Below are 20,799 nucleotides of genomic sequence, written 5' to 3'. Positions count from 1 at the left end.
TAAGCACTCACTATCGTGGTTCAGACTTTGTGGCCTCAGCAACTCTGGGATTTCTAATTGGGAGCATACTGTATCCACCCACTTTATCGCAGTGTCTGAAGCTTACCATGTATTTCTTAAATTGTTTTCTTCTGAAGTGCGGTGAATGCTGGCAGCACAGGCATGGAGTTGTGTTCCTGTGACAGACTGTGGAAATGCCGCACTCAGAACAATCTTTTGTCACACCTAAATAAGGACTCACATATGGACTAAATATGGAGTCACAGTCAGTAGCAGTTAAAACAAGGCAAAAAGATCAACAAGACAAAAAAATAAAATGATCTAAACATTGGAAAATCTTGTAGCCTGTGCCACCAATATGCATTTTTTACCCCCTTGAATAATCCATCCATCCATCCATTTTCGCTCGCTCTTGTCTTAGTTCTGGCAGCGTGCAAGTCCTCAATGGTGGGTAGGGGGGGTACCGACAATCCTTTCAGCAGTTTTGATTGTCCGTTGCAGTCGGAGTTTGTCCTTTTTTTTAGCAGCACCAAACCAGACTGTGATGGAAGAACACAGGACTGATTCGATACCGCTGTGTAGAACTGCCTCAGCAGCTCCCGTGGCAGGCCGTGCTTTCTCAGAACCCCCAGAAAGTACATCCTCTGCTGGGCCTTTTTGAGGATGGAGTTGATGTTGGTCGCCCACTTCAGGTCCTGAGAGACTGTAATTCCCAGGAACTTGAAGGTCTCGACGGTTGACACAAGGCAGCTGGACAATGTGAGGGGCAGCTGTGGCAAAGGATGCCTCCTGAAGTCCACGATCATCTCTACAGTCTTGAGCGTGTTCAGCTCCAGGTTGTGTCAGCCGCACCACAGCTCCAGCCGCTCCGCTTCCTGTCGATATGCAGACTCGTCACCTTCCTTGATGAGGCCGATGACAGTGGTGTCATCTGGAAACTTCAGGAGTTTGACAGTCGGGTGCCCTCTCCCCAGCTACTTCATCCAGCTCTTCCGGGGGGATCCCGAGGCGTTCCCAGGCCAGCTGAAAGACATAGTCTCTCCAGCGTGTCCTGGGTCATGCCCGGGGTCTCCTCCCGGTGTGACATGCCCGGAACACCTCACCAGGGAGGCGTCCAGGAGGCATCCAGGAGGCATCCGAATCAGATGCCCCAGCCACCTCATCTGGCTCCTCTCGATGTGAAGGAGCAGTGACTCTACTCTGAGATCCTTCCAGATGACCGAGCTTCTCACCCTATCTCTAAGGGAGAGCGCGGACACCCTGCGGAGGAAAGTCATTTCGGCCGCTTGTATCCGGGATCTTGTTCTTTCGGTTACGACCCACAGCTCGTGACCATAGGTGAGGGTAGGTCGACCGGTAAATTGAGAGCTTCGCCTTTCGGCTTATCTCCTTTTTTACCACAACGGACCGATACAAAGTCCAAATCACTGCAGACGCTGCACTGATCCGCCTGTCGATCTCCCGATCCATTCTTCCCTCACTCGTGAACAAGACCCCAAGATACTTGAACTCCTTCACTTGAGGAAGGATCTCATCCCCGACCTGGAGAGGGCACGCCACCCTTTTCCGACTGAGGACCGTGGTCTCAGATTTGGAGGTGCTGATTCTCATCCCAGCCGCTTCACACTCGGCTGCGAACTGCTCCAGTGAGAGATGGAGGTCACGGCTTGATGAAGCCAACAGAACCACATCATCTGCAAAAAGCAGAGATGCAATACTGAGGCCACCAAACCGGACCCCCTCTACGCCTCGGCTGCGCCTAGAAATTCTGTCCATAAAAGTTATGAACAGAATCGGCGACAAAGGTCAGCCTTGGCGGGGTCCAACCCTCACCGGGAACGAGTCCGACTTATTGTCGGATATGCGGACCAAACTCTGACTCCGGTCGTACAGGGACCGAAAAGCCCGTATCAGGGGGTTCGGTACCCCATACTCCCGAAGCACTCCCCACAGGACTCCCCGAGGGACATGGTCGAACGCATTCTCCAAGTCCACAAAACACATGTAGACTGGTTGGGCGAACTCCGATGTACCCTCAAGGACCCTGCCGAGGGTGTAGAGCCGGTCCACTGTTCCACGGCCAGGACAAAAACCACACTGCTCCTCCTGAATCTGAGATTCGACTATCCGACAGACCCTCCTCTCCAGCACCCCTGAATAGACCTTACCAGGGAGGCTGATGAGTGTGATCCCCCTATAGTTGAAACACACCCTCCGGTCCCCCTTCTTAAAAAGGGGACCACCACTCCAGTCTGCCAATCCAGAGGCACTGTCCCCGATGTCCACGCGATGTTGCAGAGGCGTGTCGATCAGGACAGCCCTACAACATCCAGAGCCTTGAGGAACTCCGGGCGAATCTCATCCACCCCAGGGGCCTTGCCACCGAGGAGCTTTTTTAACCACCTCGGTGACCTCAACCCCAGAGATAGGAGAGCCCGCCTCAGAGAACCCAGACTCTGCTCCCTCATGGGAAGGCGTGTCGGTGGCATTGAGAAGGTCTTCGAAGTATTCTCCCCACCGAATCTGTTAAATATGAGAATTTTCTCTGTAAAATTAGTAATTTAATGAGTTTTACAAAATTAGTACTAAACCCCAAATCAGGTACATGCACACACAGTGCCTTTGCTTATATAAATGTACTGTATGTACTTAAGAAAAAAATTACCCTACCTGCCATCAATTCTACCCTGTGTGTGATGTCCATCCCCCCCATTCCCCCACCATTATTGTGACCTTTTATCTTTTACAACTTAATTGAAAAAAAATCCTTTGCATGAATAAAAACAAACAACTCAGATAATGTGTCGCTGTATTCAGAGTAAGCAATCACATTCAAACTCGTTAAATGGGAGTCACCACACATTTGTGCTGACACGGACTAGTATTTGGAACTGTTTGCAACTCCCTCCACCTTGACGAAGGCCCCGTTGGCAGCTGAAGATAAAAACAGCCCCTGTTCATAACGTTGCCACTACCTTACTTCACCAAAAGAACACCATACCTACAAGTGTTCTTTTGCACCAAACGCACCTTTTGGAATTATGGCCCAAAAGGTTCAACCGTGGTTTCATTGGACCATAACATATTTTCAAATTCACACATCCGGGAGATTTCAAGTGTGTTTTTGGAAAATGTATCCAGGCTTAGATGTTTTTCTTTATTTGTAAGATAAAACTTCCATCTTGACGTCCAGTTCTTGGTAATGTCACTGCCTTCTTTTCTCTGTGACGATGACGGTCTTCACTGTGTTTCTGATATGTTTGATGCTTTGGAAATTTGTTATATCCTTCTTCTGACTGATACCTTTTGAGCAATGAGATGAGTTGAGATGCCGTGGAAGCTCTTTGCAGATCATGCCGAGTTTTGTGAGATGTAACGACAAAAATGTCAGGGAAAGCCTACAAAAACAGCTGAAATTCATTTGGGGTTAATCAGAAGGACTTTAAATGGAGGCAGGTGTGTGCTGACTTCCATTTAACATGACTGAACGTGATTAATTCTGAACACAGCCAAATCCACATCGATGAGGGTGTGTGCATTTGTGCTACCAAGCTAGCTGTTGTTTATTTTTACATCCCCTCTGTAAAATATTTTCTCTTTTCAATTGAGTTGTGCAGGCTACAGGTATATAGTTGTAGAATGTTTTAAAATATGTCTTGGTCTTATTTTTGTACCAAAAAAACAAACTCCACTTTCATTTGAACAGGGATATGGAGACTTTTAGCCACTGTAGCTTCTCTTCACCTCTTTTGTTAATAGTTGTATTATTGACTGTGTTGATTGTGTTAACAAAAATAAATTCATGTTAAGTACATACTACTGTTCAGTTTTTTTTCTTAATTGTATGAAAAAAGATTTTTGAGATGGGTGGTTTTTTTTTTTACCTTGAACACCTGCCCCAAAAAATGTCTGTGCACGTGCCTGCCCAAACTGCCTTTCAGCTGCTGCTTGAGAGGCTTTGACCTCTTCTATGTGGGATCTAATTACATGCTACTATGCAAAACTTGCTTTTATAGGCCACGAAGGAGGAGAAGAAAAGAAAAGGGTGAAGAGATGTATTTTTTTTTGAACTGCGCATTGCGGAAAACTGCCAACTCTGTCGGGGTGTTTGGCTTAAAAAGGTTGGAAAAGGCTGCTTTGAACCAATCAAATTGTCACTCCCCAATCCATGCATCCAAATGTCTTTATTAGGACATCATTTAAAGATTCTTGTTTCCCAATAGGAGTACACAGTGATGTTGCTTAACTGCCACTAACGTGCACTTACATTTATGATTCTTTATTGTAAATGCATCAAGATAAAGTGGCAGTCCATGTTTGTTTACGACCCTGCAAAAAGGACAAAATAGTCACTCAGTTAATAGTTCATGTAAACAAGGGGAGTGTTTGGAATAACTTGGTGTATAAATACGTAAAATGACATTTTAAGTATCAGCTTTTAGAATTAGTTAATTATATACAGTCGTGGTAAAATTCTTCAACCACCTGATTGTAGAGTACATTTGCAAAACCTTTCATGCATGGCCGCTTTCAACTACTGAACAACATTACAACTAGAAAAATTCCAGCAAATTACAATAAATATTTGCTAAGGTGGTTGAATAATAATAATCATGAATGCAATTGTTAATAAAAGAAATAATTACAGCCTTGTTTTCTTCTCCTACAGCAAGATGTAGCTCAAGATGCTGAATAGGCTACCAACTACTTACATTCACATGTGTAGGCAACCTCCAAGTACTTGTAGGTCCCTCTACAGTTGTGTCCAAACACACCATTGGTGACTGGGATCGTACAGTTGTTTTTCCCATTGCACCTATGAATGCAGAAGAAAGCGGCTTATTGCGGTGCTAAAAATACAATATTCATTGAAGTTATGAAATAATTTAAAAACTGTAATATTAGGGAGGCTGGAGCTCAGAATTGAACAAACTTTTCAAACTAAACCCAAACTGTTCATCTGACCCGTTTGACAGAGACATACTGTTCCGGTGCACTCCTGCAGGTGGCAGTAATGTGGATTGCAAAGTGACTGCCAACTCCTGCGCACAGGAGCCATATTTCATTCTAGTTCCTCCCACGGGATCTGGTAGGCACCCCCCGACCTCCCCACTGGGCCCCGATGCAAGCAGATCACAACAGTAACAAGACATTCCTCAATCTGCACCTTGAGCCAAAATTTAATGGGATCTTCCGTGGCCCTTGCGCTGTTTGTTCATTGTAAGTTTCATGGCGAAAAAAGCTTTTGTACCTTAACTGCTATCCATCCATCTATTTTCCACTGTTTAGCATGCTCAGGGGCGAGGGTGAGCCGGAGCCTATCCCAGCTGACTTTGGGGCGAGAGGCGGGGTATGTAGACTGTGGCGGTGGCAGTGCCCCCTACCACTGAGCTGAGCCTCCCCCGTGCACCCCACTGATAAAATGGGTCGGGTGTGACAGGACTAGTCAGTCAAAACTTGTGATCAACAAGCAAACTCCACACAGGAATGCCTGAGCATAAATTCAAACCCTCTTGACTGTGGCGCAGACATGCTAACTGTGCCACCTGCAGTCAAAACATACCCAGTCACATAAACGCTGTCTGTTTTCTACCCATTACAAAACCTCACTAAATTCTCATGAGAACAGGTTGTGATTTCTTCCCCCAAGAGTGCCACCGTACGTGTTGGCCACAATGTCATTTGGGCCCAGGCATTCTTGATTTTGTATCTGGGCCTCAGGCCTTCCGAATGTGCATGTGGTCCGGTCGCGGCGTCCGTAGTCAGCACCGTGGATGAGAAGAACTAGTTGTGGACCTAGCAACAAGATGAGGAAAAGAAGGTTGGTGATGGAAATGTGGGCAGTCAAAACATCCAAATACGTATTCAAGAGAGAGAGCATTAATAATAAACACACAATAAAATAGAATCCATATCATAATGCTTGTAATAAAGAGGAATTCATCATGGGGGGGGGGGGGGGGGGGGGTAACGCTTACCACAAAACAATTCTGCCAAGGAGTATTCACACGCTATCAGAATCACTGTTTGGGTAAATTAAAAAAATTAGATATGAAATAATAAACATTGTTTACATCACACACAATTTCACACAGACGACATACGTGTAGGCGTGCAGGTGAAACTGGTCACCAAATATTTGAAGGTGCCATCACAGGGATCAGAATTGTGGAACATCGCCATGTTCATCTCACATGATTTTTTGCCATTGCATCTGCAGACGCAATAATAAATGCAAATTATATTTGATTAAAATAAAACACATTTGCATCAGAATTGCAAGACCTAACATTACTTGTGTTCGGTATCAGGAAGTACTCAAATGTAAGTACTTGTACTCGAATCTGAAAAAAGTGGTATTGGTGCATTCCTCATAATTTTTTAATTTAAATCTATTATTATCCATCCACACATACATTATAGACTAACAACCATTCACACTCACACCAACAAACAACTTAGAGTTCTCAAATTAATATGCATGTTTTTGGAATGTGGGAGGAAGCCAGAGTATCTGGAGAGAAAACTTACAAGCACAAGGAATATATGCAAACTAAACCACGCCTGAAGACGTATTCGAACTCTGAATCTCAGAACTGTGAAGCACATGTTTAACCACTAGGGTACCATGCTAATATACATTATTTTAGGTTTTACATACAGTTTGTATGTGTACATTGCTTAACAAACGTTTCTGTATCACAGTCTTTCACCACGTGACATGCCATGCAGCATGTTATTGTAATGTAATAGATACCCCTACATTTATCCACTGTTAAATCGAAACAAGCACGTTCCAAATAAGCACAATGCATACCTTGCCGAGATCCTACTCAAGGTGCCTTCCTGACTGCATTGCGTGTTAGCCAGCTCCTGCGGAGGTCTTCCCTCAGAGCAGACCATCGAGTCGGAGCGACCGTACAAAGCCTCGTCCACGCTGATCACTCCCTCGTCTGGGAGTGAGAGACCGCAATCAGCATTAAATTCTACTGTAGTTGCACTCAAAATGATCACTCGTCGCTAATTATGTCTTGTGTGGCAGCCTACCAACCTCTGGGTTGACCAGAACCATCTTAAATGTCAGGTTCTCTTAGGGCAAGTCAAACAACTTTGTGATGTCAATTAAGGCAGTGAAGGTTGAAGTGCACTATTTAAGACAAAGGCTGATTTTTTTTTTTTTCTTACCACAGGTCAGGCGATGAACCTTCAAAGGGTCCGAATCACAGGTGGTCATTCGCTCTTGAGAATGAACAACTGCGGAAACCGACATGGATGTAACGTACTGTCAATGTATTGTATATATATACTGTTGGACATGAACTTTGATAGTCACCTGCTGTCAGGATGAAACATGTTGCTGTCAGCACTGGAAAACAAACATCAGTTCAGATTGATGGATAGATACACGGACAAATAGATGAGGACAAGTTTGACATGGGGTTACTTTTTTAATATTAGTTGATCATGAATAGCTGGCAAGACAGACACGTACATTGCACCTGTGCCAGTGTGTGACCGAGCATGCACTGCCCCCTTTTTTGTTCTTTTCCTTTAAAGACTTATTCTGCTGTTGTATTTATTCACACTGAACTCTAATATAAACACTTTTTCAGTTTTGCACACATTTTAACAAGCTGAACACATTTAAGACTTTCCACTGACACACAAAAAAACATTTTTTTTTTTACTTACACAATGCTGCGCTGAGTCTGAAGCAGGTCGGCATGTTTCACACAATTCGGTCTGTGGCACTGGAGATGTTCAGATGATCTTCGCTTTTTATAATGGCTGCAAGACATCCACCCAAACTGGTAAGTAAAAGTCACACCCCCAACCTTAATTTTTTTTGTAACCTCAAATGTTACAGAGCTTTTTTTTTTTTTAATCTAAATTGCTTCAGGTCCTCAACCTGGACCACAAGTAACGGCAAAGCATGCATGAAAAAAGAAGGTTGAACAATAGATTGCATTGTGAGATTATGAGATGAGCCTCTGAACACACATTGGCTAACTCTGAAAGCTATGCTGTTGTGGAAAGTCTTCCTCAAGGAAATATTGCTCAAAGCCTTTGTTCCAAGAAGCCAAATGTTGTTTGGTGTTGTCAGACTGCTAAGAGCATGCACTACTTCCTAGTTGACTTATCTTTACTGTGCAGGTTGGCATTTACTTCAAAACCTGCAAGGAATGATTGCATCACAGTAATTGCTAGGCATACCGCCGATCCGATCGGCTGTATCGGATCGGCCGATATTTTGCATTTTATGCCAATTTTGTGATCCACGAATTAAGACATTATCGCTGACAATCTTGTTGACCCCCGGGACGTTCTGCGCTGCTGTCTTGTATATTTAGCTCTGAAGCTGCGGCTGGCTAGCTAGCGTGGCTAAACACGATGCAGAGGCACACAGTATAAATGAGTAATTATCGCCTCCATGATGGCTTTGTCACCAGATTATGTCCAATAATGCGCGGAAAACAACTGTGTGCTAATGAGAACTTTATTCAGGTTAGGAAACAAGGCCAATTATACATTACTCGTGCACTCACTGGAGTTGTCTCGCCACGCTGCACTATTTGTATATCTGTTGTTGACCAATACTGGCCACTCATGCCAGAGTAGCATCTGCTCCATTTGCACACTGACTGAGGAGTATCTGCAACATTTGCACAATCAACATTGTCCCAGATTATCGCACTACTCGCTTGAAGTCTCGGTGCCCTTTGCACAATGGTCATTGCACTGGACTATTGCAATATTAGTCATTTGAACTGCTCTAAGTGCTAGAGGACTCTGCATCTTTTTACACAATTGTCAAAAAAATAATTAAATAAATAAATAATGTCCCGGCATTACCAGATAACTAACAACCCTTTATTGCTCAGTGACTGTTTTTGTCAATGTCTATATGCCTCAAAAGTATTCTTTGTCAATTGACTGTCTGTTGTCGTCCTAGAGCGGCTCCAATTACCGGAGACAAATTCCTTGCGTGTTTTTTGGACATACTTGGCAAATAAAGATGATTCTGATTCTGATGACACACTGGCCCACTCTGCAACCAAAAGAACCAGTGCGACAAAGTCAAGCTCAGATCACATTTCAGTGTCGCTTACAGGTAAACTTGTGAGAAATCTGTAGATGCCAAGTTGGGACTCACACAGCCCTATGTTGACTCTTACCTAGTTACTCAAATTCTGAGTATGTGTTTTTTAAATTCTAAATATAGAAGTGGAGGATATTAAAATCCCTTATTCTGTAGTATAGATAAAATGCTGTTCAGACACTAACTTTGTACATTAAGCCCTTTCCCCCCCAAATAAAAGCTATTCTATGCACACCTACGGGCTATTTACAGAAATTAGTCTTGAGAATGGATGAGTAAATGCAGCTCTGTAGCTGGGGGCTCCAATTGTGCTGAGGTAGCAGTTCAGGTTTCAGTACTGCAACACTGATTCCAATTTCTGTTAGCCCTTCTATGGCTTTTCAAATGATGTTAGAGAGAAGCTAGCAGACTTCTGTTTGATATGTAGCATGGTAAAAAGTTTGTGCTGAAATACAGGAGTGACAGGCACGGTTGATGACTGGTTAGAGCGTCTGCCTCACAGTTCTGATGACCGGGGTTCAATCCCCGGCCCCGCCTGTGTGGAATTTGCATGTTCTCCCCGTGCCTGCGCGGGATTACTCCGGGCACTCCGGTTTCCTCCCACATCCCAAAAACATGCATGGTAGGTTCATTGAAGACTCTAAATTGCCCGTAGGTGTGGATGTGAGTCTGAATGGTTGTTTGTTTATGTGTGCCCTGCGATTGGCTGGCAACCAGTTCCCCGCCTCCTGCCCGAAGATAGCTGGGATAGGCTCCAGCACTCCCGCGACCCTTGTGAGGAGAAGCGGCTCAGAAAATGGATGGATGGATGGATGGACAGGAGTGACAGCTTGACGGAAGCACTTGCCAAACTGCACAGGAATATAAACTGTCATGAACGGAACAGAGGATAGGACCCAAAAATGCACGACTCCAAAACAAATGGACAGGTTCCAAAAAGAGAGGTTTAATAGACGGGCATAGGTCGGTACACAGGCAGGCAATCCAAGAAAGGCAACAGTATCCAAAAACATGAGGCAAAGAGGCAAGGTCGATAATCGGAACAGGGTCAAGTCTTACTGTGAGTCTATGACGTGGAAACAAGGAATGCTGGAACGCGACGACAAGGTACAACGAACTGGCAACGAGAGGGAATGAGACACGAGGTTATATACAAGGGGTAATTAGGGTGAACGAGGCACAGGTGGTGAAGATGCTCACAGGAGCAGGTGTGTGTGAAACAGGGGGGAAGACAAAACCCGGAACACACACACACACACATGACATAAGCACAACAAAGACATTTTGACAGTTAGGTATCACGCTACTCTTCTCGTACTGTATACAGTGCAACATTTTTGCTCATCAGATCAGCCAGTGTGGTATTTGTTGCGCTGGTCTTTTATATTTTCGCGTTGAGGTGCTGCAGGTTGTGGTCCTAAGTGGAACCGCGAAGCACACATAACATCGGCGACAAGAGCTAATCAGCTAGTACATTTTGTGTTCAGTAGGAAATGCAGCTACAATTATGTCATTAGTTTACTGATGTTAATGTTAAATGTAATAAGCGACGGACCGCTGTTAAGGATTATGTCACAACACAGAATGAAGTGACTTCAAATTAAGAAATGGCCAATAAAAACAGAAAAATATTGTACTTAATATTTTCTTGGAGGATGCATTTGCTATTAGCCTTTGAAGTTGGTCATAGTGAAAAATGAAGTGAAACAGAAAATGATATTAGCCAATTCTTTTCCAGAGTGAGAGCGCTTGAAGAGGAGGATGCTATTCATGTGGCACAGCTTGAAGCTGGCATCAGGTGCAGGTGGAGATGGGCCTGGCTCAAGTTGGAGGCCAAAACAAACAAAACAAAAAAAAAAAAAGAAATGAGGCAAATTCAATTTTAATCTTCAATTTGTACATCAACATGTACTTGAGCGGTGTAAATACGTTTTTCTGCGTGAAGAATGATTATTATTTTTTGCCTTACTGTACTCTTTAGCATTTTTCAGATTGCTTAATTTATGTTAAAATAAAAACAAATTATCTGCAGGGGCTCGGAGTATCCGCCAAGACCCCCCTAAAATGTTTTTTTTTTTTTTTTTTCTCACCTTTTGTGTTTGCATGTGTTCTTGTTTCATCTGTGTTCGGGCATTTATTTAAAAACATACTTAAATGTTCATATATAATTTGAGATCCACACCGCCCTCCTAATGTTTTTATGACTGATTAACACCACACAGGCTACGTGTCCTGGAGGAACACTAAGTCAGGCTCCTGGTACATGGAGACGCTGGACCGCATCCTCGAGGAAAATGCTGCCACTGATGATTTGGTCACAATGTTAATGATGGTGACCTTCTCCTCACAGTGCAGGAGTAGCCATGTTTTTTTTTTAATTAAGTGAAGTCATTATTCTATTAATAATTTTACCCCACCCCAAAAAAATATTAAAAAATAACTGTAATTCCCTAAGAAAATTTGTTTTTAAAAAAATATATATTTTGGAATAAAACATGAATAATTGAACATGTTATTTTGTGTGTTTCAACAATAGATGGCAGTAATTCCTTGGGTCGTACTATAAATTTATAAATGAAATTTGTGAGATTATATATTTTTTGCATCATTTTCACTGTGCTTTTTAGATATGATATTTGTTTTTATTTTTAAATACTTTTTCTTTGACGGAGTAATTATTACAATATGGAAATGTGGTTCAGGGTAATCTTTCTAATCTGTACTTTCAGTGCAATGCTGGTATTTTAAAATGCTCTTTTATGTCACCATCCCCGCAAAAACAAGTGCTTTTTATGTGAACGCATTTTTATCATTTAAAACCAAACTGATTGTCACATACTGCCCTGCAGTTCCATTATAGTTGCCTGGTGGGCTGTTTTCGTCCTCTCTCTCCCCCCTCCCCTCTCTGTTGTCAGCACCTGTCTCCTTCGCTTACAGGTAAACTTGTGAAAAATCTGTAGATGCCAAGTTGGGACTCACACAGCCCTGGGTTGACTCTTACCTAGTTACAAAAACCTCTTGCATTAAAAACAATGAGGAACAGGAGCACTGCTGGTATCCCTGTATCCCCTGGTGCCCTTGGAATGGTTAAATTGTCTTAAAAAGTAAAAAAAAAAAAGAAAAGAAAAAGTTGGAAAAAAATTCCAGATCCTGGCACTCAGTGGGATACCAAATGTAAAAAAGCCTTTAATTTATTCGGGCTCACCCATTAAAAAAACACATATTGGCCCGCTGGCCATTCATCGGGGTTTTGGCAACAAACAATGCCGTGCAAACATAATTATCGTGCCATTGAAAACAAGTGGGCGGCACAGTGGGCGACTGGTTAGAGCGTCAGCCTCACAGTTCTGAGGAGCGGGGTTCAATCCCCGGCGCCGCCTGTGTGGAGTTTGCATGTTCTCCCCGTGCCTGTGTGGGTTTTCTCCGGGCACTCCGGTTTCCTCCCACATCCCAAAAACATGCATTAATTGGAGACTCTAAATTGCCTGTCGGTGTGAATGTGAGTGTGAATAGTTGTTTGTTTGTATGTGCCCTGCGATTGGCTGGCAACCAGTTCAGGGTGTACCCCGCCTCCTGCCCGATGACAGCTGGGATAGGCTCCAGCACGCCCGCGACCCTAGTGAGGAGAAGCGGCTCAGAAAATGGATGGATGGATGAAAACAAGTGCGTCCCTCAGGTGTGGGCTTGACGATTGCACTATTTCTGTTAGCCACTGGGTGCAGCAGTTAAAATAATGTCCATCATCGTCACAGTCAGTAGCAGTTAAAACAAGACAAAAAGATCAACAAGACAAAAAAATAAAATGATCTAAACATTGGAAAATCTTGTAGCCTGTGCCACCAATATGCATTTTTTACCCCCTTGAATAATCCACCCATCCATCCATTTTCTACCGCTTATCCGTGGTCGGGTTGTGGGGGCAGTAGCTTTAGCAGGGACGCCCAGACTTCCCTCTCCCCAGCCACTTCATCCAGCTCTTCCGGGGAGATCCCGAGGCGTTCCCAGGCCAGCCGACGGATGTCGTCTCTCCAGCGTCTCCTGGGTCATCCCCGGGGTCTCTTACCGGTGGGACGTGGCCGGAACACCTCACCAGGGAGGCATCCAAATCAGATGCCCCAGCCACCTCATCTGGCTCCTCTCGATGTGGAGGAGCAGCGGCTCTACTCTGAGATCCTCTCGGATGACCGAGCTTCTCACCCTATCTCTAAGGGAGAGCCCGGACACCCTGCGGAGGAAACTCATTTCGGACGCTTGTATCCGGGATCTTGTTCTTGACCCACAGCTCGTGACCATAGGTGAGGGTACGAACGTAGATCGACCGGTAAATCGAGAGCTTCACCTTTCGGGTTGGCTCCTTCTTTACCACAACAGATCAATACAAAGTCCGCATCACTGCAGACGCTGCACCGATCCGCCTGTCAATCTCCCGTTCCATTCTTCCCTCATTCGTGAACAAGACCCCAAGATACTTGAACTCCTCCACTTGGGGCAGGATCTCATCCCCGACCTGGAGAGGGCACGCCACCCTTTTCTGACTGAGGACCACGGTCTCAGATTTGGAGGTGCTGCTTCTCATCCCAGCCGTTTCACACTCGGCTGCGAACAGCTCCAATGAGAGTTGGAGGTCAGGGCTTGATGAAGCCAACTGAACCACATCATCTGCAAAAAGCAGAGATGCAATACTGAGGCCACCAAACAGGACCCCCCTCTCCGCCTCGGCTAGAAATTCTGTCCATAAAAGTTATGAACAGAATCGGTGACAAAGGGCAGCCTTGGCAGAGTCCATCCCTCACCGGAAACGAGTCCGACTTCCTGCCGGATATCAGAATCAGAATAATCTTTATTTGCCAAGTATGTCCGAAAAATGCACAAGGAATTTGTCTCCGGGAGTTGGAGCCGCTCAAGTACGACAACAGTCAGTCAATTGACAGAGATCACTTTTGAGACATAAAGACATTGACAAAAACAGTCACTGAGCAATAAAGGGTTGTTAGTTATCTGGTAATGCCGGTACATTTTATTTATTTTTTTTGACAATTGTGCAAAAGATGCAGAGTCCTCTAGCACTTAGAGCAGTTTGAATGACTAATATAGCAATAGTCTGGCGCAAAGTGCGCGGAGACTTCAAGGAGTGTATGCAGTTTAAAGTGACGAGTAGTGCGATAATCTGGGACAATGTTGACTGTGCAAATGTTGCAGATACTCCTCAATCAGTGTGCAAATGGAGCAGATGCTACTCTGGTGTGAGTGGCCAGTATTGGTCAACAACAGATATGCAAATAGTCCAGCGTGGCGAGACTACTACAGTGAGTGCACGAGTAATGTATAATTGGCCCCACAGAAATGTGACAACGAACTCAAGTCAAAAAATTACCAGCATGTTGTAATGGAATTGTAGGTTAGGTGTTTAAGAAGTTGATTGCAAGAGGGAAGAAGGTGTTGGAATGTCTACTAATTCTAGTTTGCATAGATCGGTAGCACCTACCTGAGGGAAGGAGCTGGAAGAGCTGGTGACCGGGATGTGGAGGGTCCGAGAGGATTTTGCAAGCTCTTGTCTTAGTTCTGGCAGCGTGCAAGTCCTCAATGGTTGGTAGGGGGGTACCGACAATCCTTACAGCAGTTTTGATTTTCCGTTGCAGTCGGAGTTTGTCCTTTTTGTAGCAGCACCAAACCAGACTGTGATGGAAGAACACAGGACTGAGTCGATGACCGCTATGTAGAACTGCCTCAGCAGCTCCCATGGCAGGCTGTGCTTTCTCAAAAGCCGCAGGAAGTACATCCTCTGCTGGGCCTTTTTGAGGATGGAGTTGATGTTGGTCGCCCACTTCAGGTCCTGAGAGACTGTAATTCCCAGGAACTTGAAGGTCTCGACGGTTGACACAAGGCAGCTGGACAACGTGAGGGGCAGCTGTGGCGAAGGATGCCTCCTGAAGTCCACAATCATCTCTACAGTCTTGAGCGTGTTCAGCTCCAGGTTGTGTCGGCCGCACCACAGCTCCAGCCGCTCCGCTTCCTGTCGATATGCAGACTCGTCACCTTCCTTGATGAGGCCGATGACAGTGGTGTCATCTGCAAACTTCAGGACTATGGGCAGCCACATAAAACAAATGAAAAGCAGATTATTTATTATTATCAGAATTTCCACATGCGTATAGGATACACACTGCAGGTCGAATGCCGTATTCCGATAAATGTTACGACAGTAACGACACAGTGCTGAAAGTGGCCGTCGCCGTCGCTTATGTCATAGGCTGTTTCGTACTTCTTGAACGCTGGCAGCTCGATCCATTCCACACATCCACCATCAACAAACAGATGTAGCTGTGAATATTACTGCGCGGCGGACTAATATGTGGCCTGAGGTTCCGCCTGTTCGCTCGAAGTCACAGGAGTTGACGAGACCAGAAAAAAAACCTCGGCCGCTTCTGCTGTTAATAAGTCACGGTACTTTTACTCCGTTACAATGATCTCAATGTTGCTCGCTACTTTTATTTATCAATTCTTGCTTATTTATCAACTATTTCGTGCGCGAGACTACGACTTCGACTTCCGCATCGGGCGCTGTTTGCGTCATCCAATTTAAGTGCGAGTGACGTTTAAATCTAGTTCACCAATCAAACGACACAAGAAAGTCACACAATCTCACACTAAGTCTTCCATGGGCCTCCCGGACATACGTATTAAAAAACTGTAAAATGATAGAGTAATTCACAACCGTGTAAGCTCATGACACACTGGTCTACTCTCCAACCAAAAGAACCAGTGCGACAAAGTAAAGCTCAGATCACATTTAAGTGTCGCTAAACAAGTGTTCCTAGACCTTCGCTTACAGGTAAACTTGTGAGAAATCTGTAGATGCCAAGTTGGGACTCACACAGCCCTGTGTTGACTCTTACCTAGTTACAAAAACGCTTGCATCCAAAACAATGAGGAACAGGAGCACTGCAGGTATCCCTGTATCCCCTGGTGCCCTTGGAAGGGTTAAATTGTTTTAAAAAAAAAAATTAAAAAAAAGGAAGTTGGGGAAAAAAATCCAGATCCTGGCACTCAGTGGGATACCAAATGTAAAAAAGCCTTTAATTTATTCGGGCTCACCCATTAAAAAAACACATATTGGCCCGCTGGCGTTCATCGGGGTTTTGGCAACAAACAATGCCGTGCAAACATAATAAGAGTGCCATTGAAAACAAGTGTGTCCCTCAGGTGTGGGCTTGACGATTGCACTATTTCTCTCAGCCACTGGGGGCAGCAGTTACAATAATGTCCATCATCATCACAGTCAGTAGCAGTTAAAACAAGGCAAAAAGATCAACAAGAAAAAAAAAAGAAAATGATCTAAACATTGGAAAATTTTGTAGCCTGTTCCACCAATATGCATTTTTTCCCCTTGAATAATATTTACTAAAAATAAATCATCAATATATTAGTGGCACGTATCATAATTCCTGGCAAGGGACGATGGACAGCCACATAAAAAACAACGAAAAGCAGATTAATTATTATTGTCAGAATTATTATGAGTAGAATTGCACTCATGACTATGATCGTGTAATAACCTCACTAAAATGAAGCAATTGCAATTGCACAAATATTAACATGCCAAAGAATAAATCAATTACAAATTATTATATTATATATGAATAATTATTACAATACTTAATTTGCACTGACATTACAACTATGTGTTGTGTTGGACGATAGAGTAGCATATTTTGCAAGCGACCGTGCTACTGGTCTCATTTTTGTTTAAATATTTCCACACGCTTGTAGCATACGCACTGCAGGCCGTATGCCGTATTCCGATAAATGTTATGACGGTAACGACGCAGTGCCGTAAAGTCTTATAGTGTTTTGGTGCACCTTGTTTCCTAACCTGAGTAAAGTTCTCATGAGCACACAGTTGTTTTCCGCGCATTATTTGACATAATCTGGTGACGTAGCCACCATGGAGGCGATAATTAGTCATTTATACTGTGTGCCTCTGCATCATCTTTAAATGAGATTGTCAGCGATAATGTCTTAATTTGTGGGTCACAAAATTGGCATAAAATGCAAAATATCGGCCGATCCGATACAGCCGATCGGATCGGCGGAAAGCCGAGCAATTACTGTGATGCAATCATTTCTTGCAGGTTTTGAAGTAAATGCCAACCTGCACAGTAGAGATAAATCAACTAAGAAGCAGCACATGCTCTTAGTAGTCTGACAACACCAGGCGTTTCAGTAAATAAGCATTTGGCTTCTTGGAACAAAGGCTTTGAGGAATATTTCCTTGAGGAAGACTTTCCACAACAGCATAGCTTTCAGAGTTAGCCAATGTGTGTTCAGAGGCTCATCTCATAATCTCACAATGCAATCTATTGTTCAACCTTCTTTTTTCATGCATGCTGTGCATATAAGGTTCTTTGCCGTTACTTGTGGTGCAGGTTGAGGACCTGAAGCAATTTAGATACAAAATACAAAAACAAAAAAAAGCTCTGTAACATTTGAGGTGGAACAAAAAAAATTAAGGTTGGGGGGTGTGACTTTTACTTACCAGTTTGGGTGGATGTCTTGCAGTCATTATAAAAAGCGAAGATCCTCTGAACATCTCCAGTGCCACAGATCGAATTGTGTGAAACATGCCGACCTGCTTCAGACTCAGCGCAGCATTGTGTAAGTAAAAAAAGAAAACTATTGCAAGTCAATTGTTGATTTGAGAATTGGTTAAAAAAATAAGCGTGCGAGTCAGAATTGAGAGTGGGTCTGTTAGGCTAGCTCTATTTGTAGTCATACTAAGCTTTATCTATCTATATGCGAAGGAGATATGTTGGACTGCACAAAGCAAATGGTGGTCACGCAAGATGAGTGAGTTTCGGACCCTCCAGCCCCACCCAGTACAGTAAAACGGGCACACTTTACAGTGGCCTTTTTTGTTGTTGTTGTTGGCAGCCTAATTCACACTTGTGTAACAAATTTTCATTTGCCCCACCTGATAGCTGGATATACTATCTCGGCAAAGGAGAAGTGCTCACTGACACAGAAACAGATTTAGGAACAATATTTGAGGAAAATGTGTTTTTTTGTGTGTGTAAGTAGAAAGTCTTAAATGTGTGCAAAAATGAAAAAGTGTTTATATTAGCGTTCAGCGTGAATAAATACAACAGCAGAATAAGTCTTTAAAGAAAAAGAACAAAAAAGGGGGCAGTGCATGCTCGGTCATGCACTGGCACAGGTGCAATGTACGTGTCTGTCTTGCCAGCTATTCATGATCAACTATTATTAAAAATGTAACCCCATGTCAAACTGGTCCTCATCTATTTGTCCGTGTATGTATCCATCAATCTGAACTGATGTTTGTTTTCCAGTGCTGACAGCAACATGTTTCATCCTGACAGCAGGTGACTATCAAAGTTCATGTCCAACAGTATATATATACACAATACATTGACAGTACGTTACATCCATGTCGGTTTCCGCAGTTGTTTATTCTCAAGAGCGAGCGACCACCTGTGATTCGGACCCTTTGAACGTCCATCGCCTGACCTGTGGTAAGAAAAAAAAAAAAAAACAGCCTTTGTCTTAAATAGTGCACTTCAACCTTCACTGCCTTAATTGACATCAGAAAGTTGTTTGACTTGCCCTAAGAGAACCTGACATTTAAGATGGTTCTGGTCAACCCAGAGGTTGGTAGGCTGCCACACAAGACATAATTAGCGACGAGCGATCATTTTGAGTGCAACTACAGTAGAATTTAATGCTGATTGCTGTCTCTCACTCCCAGACGTGGGAGTGATCAGCGTGGACGAGGCTTTGTACGGTCGCTCCGACTCGATGGTCTGCTCTGAGGGAAGACCTGCGCAGGAGCTGGCTAACACGCAATGCAGTCAGGAAGGCACCTTGAGTAGGATCTCGACAAGGTATGCATTGTGCTTATTTGGAACGTGCTTGTTTCGATTTAACAGTGGATAAATGTAGGGGTATCTATTACATTACGATAACATGCTGCATGGCATGTCACGTGGTGAGAGACTGTGATACAGAAATGTTTGTTAAGCAATGTACACATACAAACTGTATGTAAAACCTAAAATAATGTATATTAGCTTGGTACCCTAGTGGTTAAACATGTGCTTCAGGGTTCGAATACGTCTTCAGGCGTGGTTTAGTTTGCAAATATTCCTTGTAAGTTTTTTCTCCAGGTACTCTGGCTTCCTCCCACATTCCAAAAACATGCATATTAAGTTAATTTGAGGACTCTAAGTTGTTTATTGGTGTGAATGTGAATGATTGTCTATAATGCATGTGCTTGTAGAAAATAAATGGATGGATAATAATACATTTAAATTCTAAAACTATGAGGGATGCACCAATACCACTTTTTTCAGATTCGAGTACAAGTATTTACATATGAGTACTTCCTGAAACGGAGCACAAGTAATGTTAGGTCTTGCAATTCTGATGCAAATGTGTTTTATTTTAATCAAATATAATTTGCCCGTGTGTTTCTTCTGCCGAGTCACGCTTTTATTATTGCGTCTGCAGATGCAATGGCAAAAAATCATGTGAGATGAACATGGCGATGTTCCACAATTCTGATCCCTGTGATGGCACCTTCAAATATTTGGCGACCAATTTCACCTGCAATGATATACGTATGTCGTCTGTGTGAAATTGTGTGTGATGTAAACAATGTTTATTATTTCATATCTCATTTTTTTAATTTACCCAAACAGTGATTCTGATAGCGTGTGAATTCTCCTTGGCAGAATTGTATTGTGGTAAGAGTTACCTTTTTCTCTCCCCCCCCCATAATGAATTCCTGTTTATTACAAGCATTATGATATGGATTCCATTTTATTGTGTGTTTATTATTAATGCTCTCTCTCTTGAATACATATTTGGATGTTTTGATTTCCCACATTTCCATCACCAACCTTCTTTCCCTCATCTTGTTGCCAGATCCAGGATACGCTATCGTCGTCTCCGGTGCTGACTACGGACGCCGCGACCAGACCACATGCATATTCGGAAGGCCTCAGGCCCAGATAGAAAATACAGATTGCCGGCGCCCAAATGAATATGTGGCCAAAATGTACGGTGGCACTCTTGGGGGGGAAGAGATCACAATCTGTTCTCATGAGAATTTAGTGAGGTTTTGTAATGGGTAGAAAACAGACAGCGTTTATGTGACTGGGTACGTTTTGACTGCAGGTGGCACAGTTAGCATGTCTGCGCCACAGTCAAGAGGGTTTGAATTTATGCTCTGGCATTCCTGTGTGGAGTTTGCTTGTTCTCCCTGTGATTGTTGATCACAAGTTTTGACTGACTAGTCCTGTCACACCTGACCCATTTCATCAGTGGGGTGCACGGGGGAGGCTCAGCTCAGTGTTAAGGGGCACTGCCACCGCCACTGTCTACATACCCCGCCTCTCGGCCAAAGTCAGCCGGGATAGGCTCCGGCTCACCCTCGCCCCTGAGCATGCTAAACAATGGAAAATAGATGGATGGATAGCAGTTAAGGTACAAAAGCATTTTTCGCCATGAAACTTACGATGAACAAACAGCGCAAGGGCCACGGAAGATCCCATTACATTTTGGCTCAAGGTGCAGATTGAGGAATGTCTTGCTGCTGTTGTGATCTGCTTGCATCGGGGCCCAGTGGGGAGGTCGGGGGGTGCCTACCAGATCCCGTGGGAGGAACTAGAATGAAATATGGC

General features: G+C 43.7%; 2 protein-coding genes across 2 annotated transcripts in view; one reads left to right on the top strand and one right to left on the bottom strand.

The window, feature by feature from the left end:
• Positions 1-20,799, top strand: part of LOC133465380 (uncharacterized) — a 43,963-nt gene that overhangs the window by 5,431 nt on the left and 17,733 nt on the right. The window contains exons 9-17 of the mRNA XM_061748132.1: positions 6,867-6,959; positions 11,323-11,457; positions 17,720-17,755; positions 18,448-18,480; positions 18,562-18,630; positions 18,864-18,999; positions 19,625-19,734; positions 19,816-19,860; positions 20,042-20,174. Of these exons, the coding sequence (XP_061604116.1) occupies positions 6,867-6,959; positions 11,323-11,457; positions 17,720-17,755; positions 18,448-18,480; positions 18,562-18,630; positions 18,864-18,999; positions 19,625-19,734; positions 19,816-19,860; positions 20,042-20,174 (790 nt within the window). The remainder of the gene's footprint in view (positions 1-6,866; positions 6,960-11,322; positions 11,458-17,719; positions 17,756-18,447; positions 18,481-18,561; positions 18,631-18,863; positions 19,000-19,624; positions 19,735-19,815; positions 19,861-20,041; positions 20,175-20,799) is intronic.
• On the bottom strand, positions 4,166-7,806 carry LOC133476051 (L-rhamnose-binding lectin SML-like). Its single transcript, XM_061769320.1, has 9 exons — positions 7,693-7,806; positions 7,334-7,366; positions 7,186-7,254; positions 6,818-6,953; positions 6,105-6,214; positions 5,979-6,023; positions 5,664-5,796; positions 4,713-4,816; positions 4,166-4,329 (listed from the first exon to the last, which is right to left on the bottom strand). The coding sequence occupies exons 1-9, from the start codon at positions 7,724-7,726 to the stop codon at positions 4,322-4,324; spliced, it is 672 nt and encodes a 223-aa protein (XP_061625304.1). The 5' UTR covers positions 7,727-7,806; the 3' UTR covers positions 4,166-4,321.

Source organism: Phyllopteryx taeniolatus, chromosome 1, assembly GCF_024500385.1.
Source record: "Phyllopteryx taeniolatus isolate TA_2022b chromosome 1, UOR_Ptae_1.2, whole genome shotgun sequence".
In the NCBI taxonomy this organism is placed as follows: Eukaryota; Metazoa; Chordata; class Actinopteri; order Syngnathiformes; family Syngnathidae; genus Phyllopteryx; species Phyllopteryx taeniolatus.
Note: the sequence above shows the minus strand (reverse complement) of the source record. Positions and strands in the feature narration are given on the sequence as shown.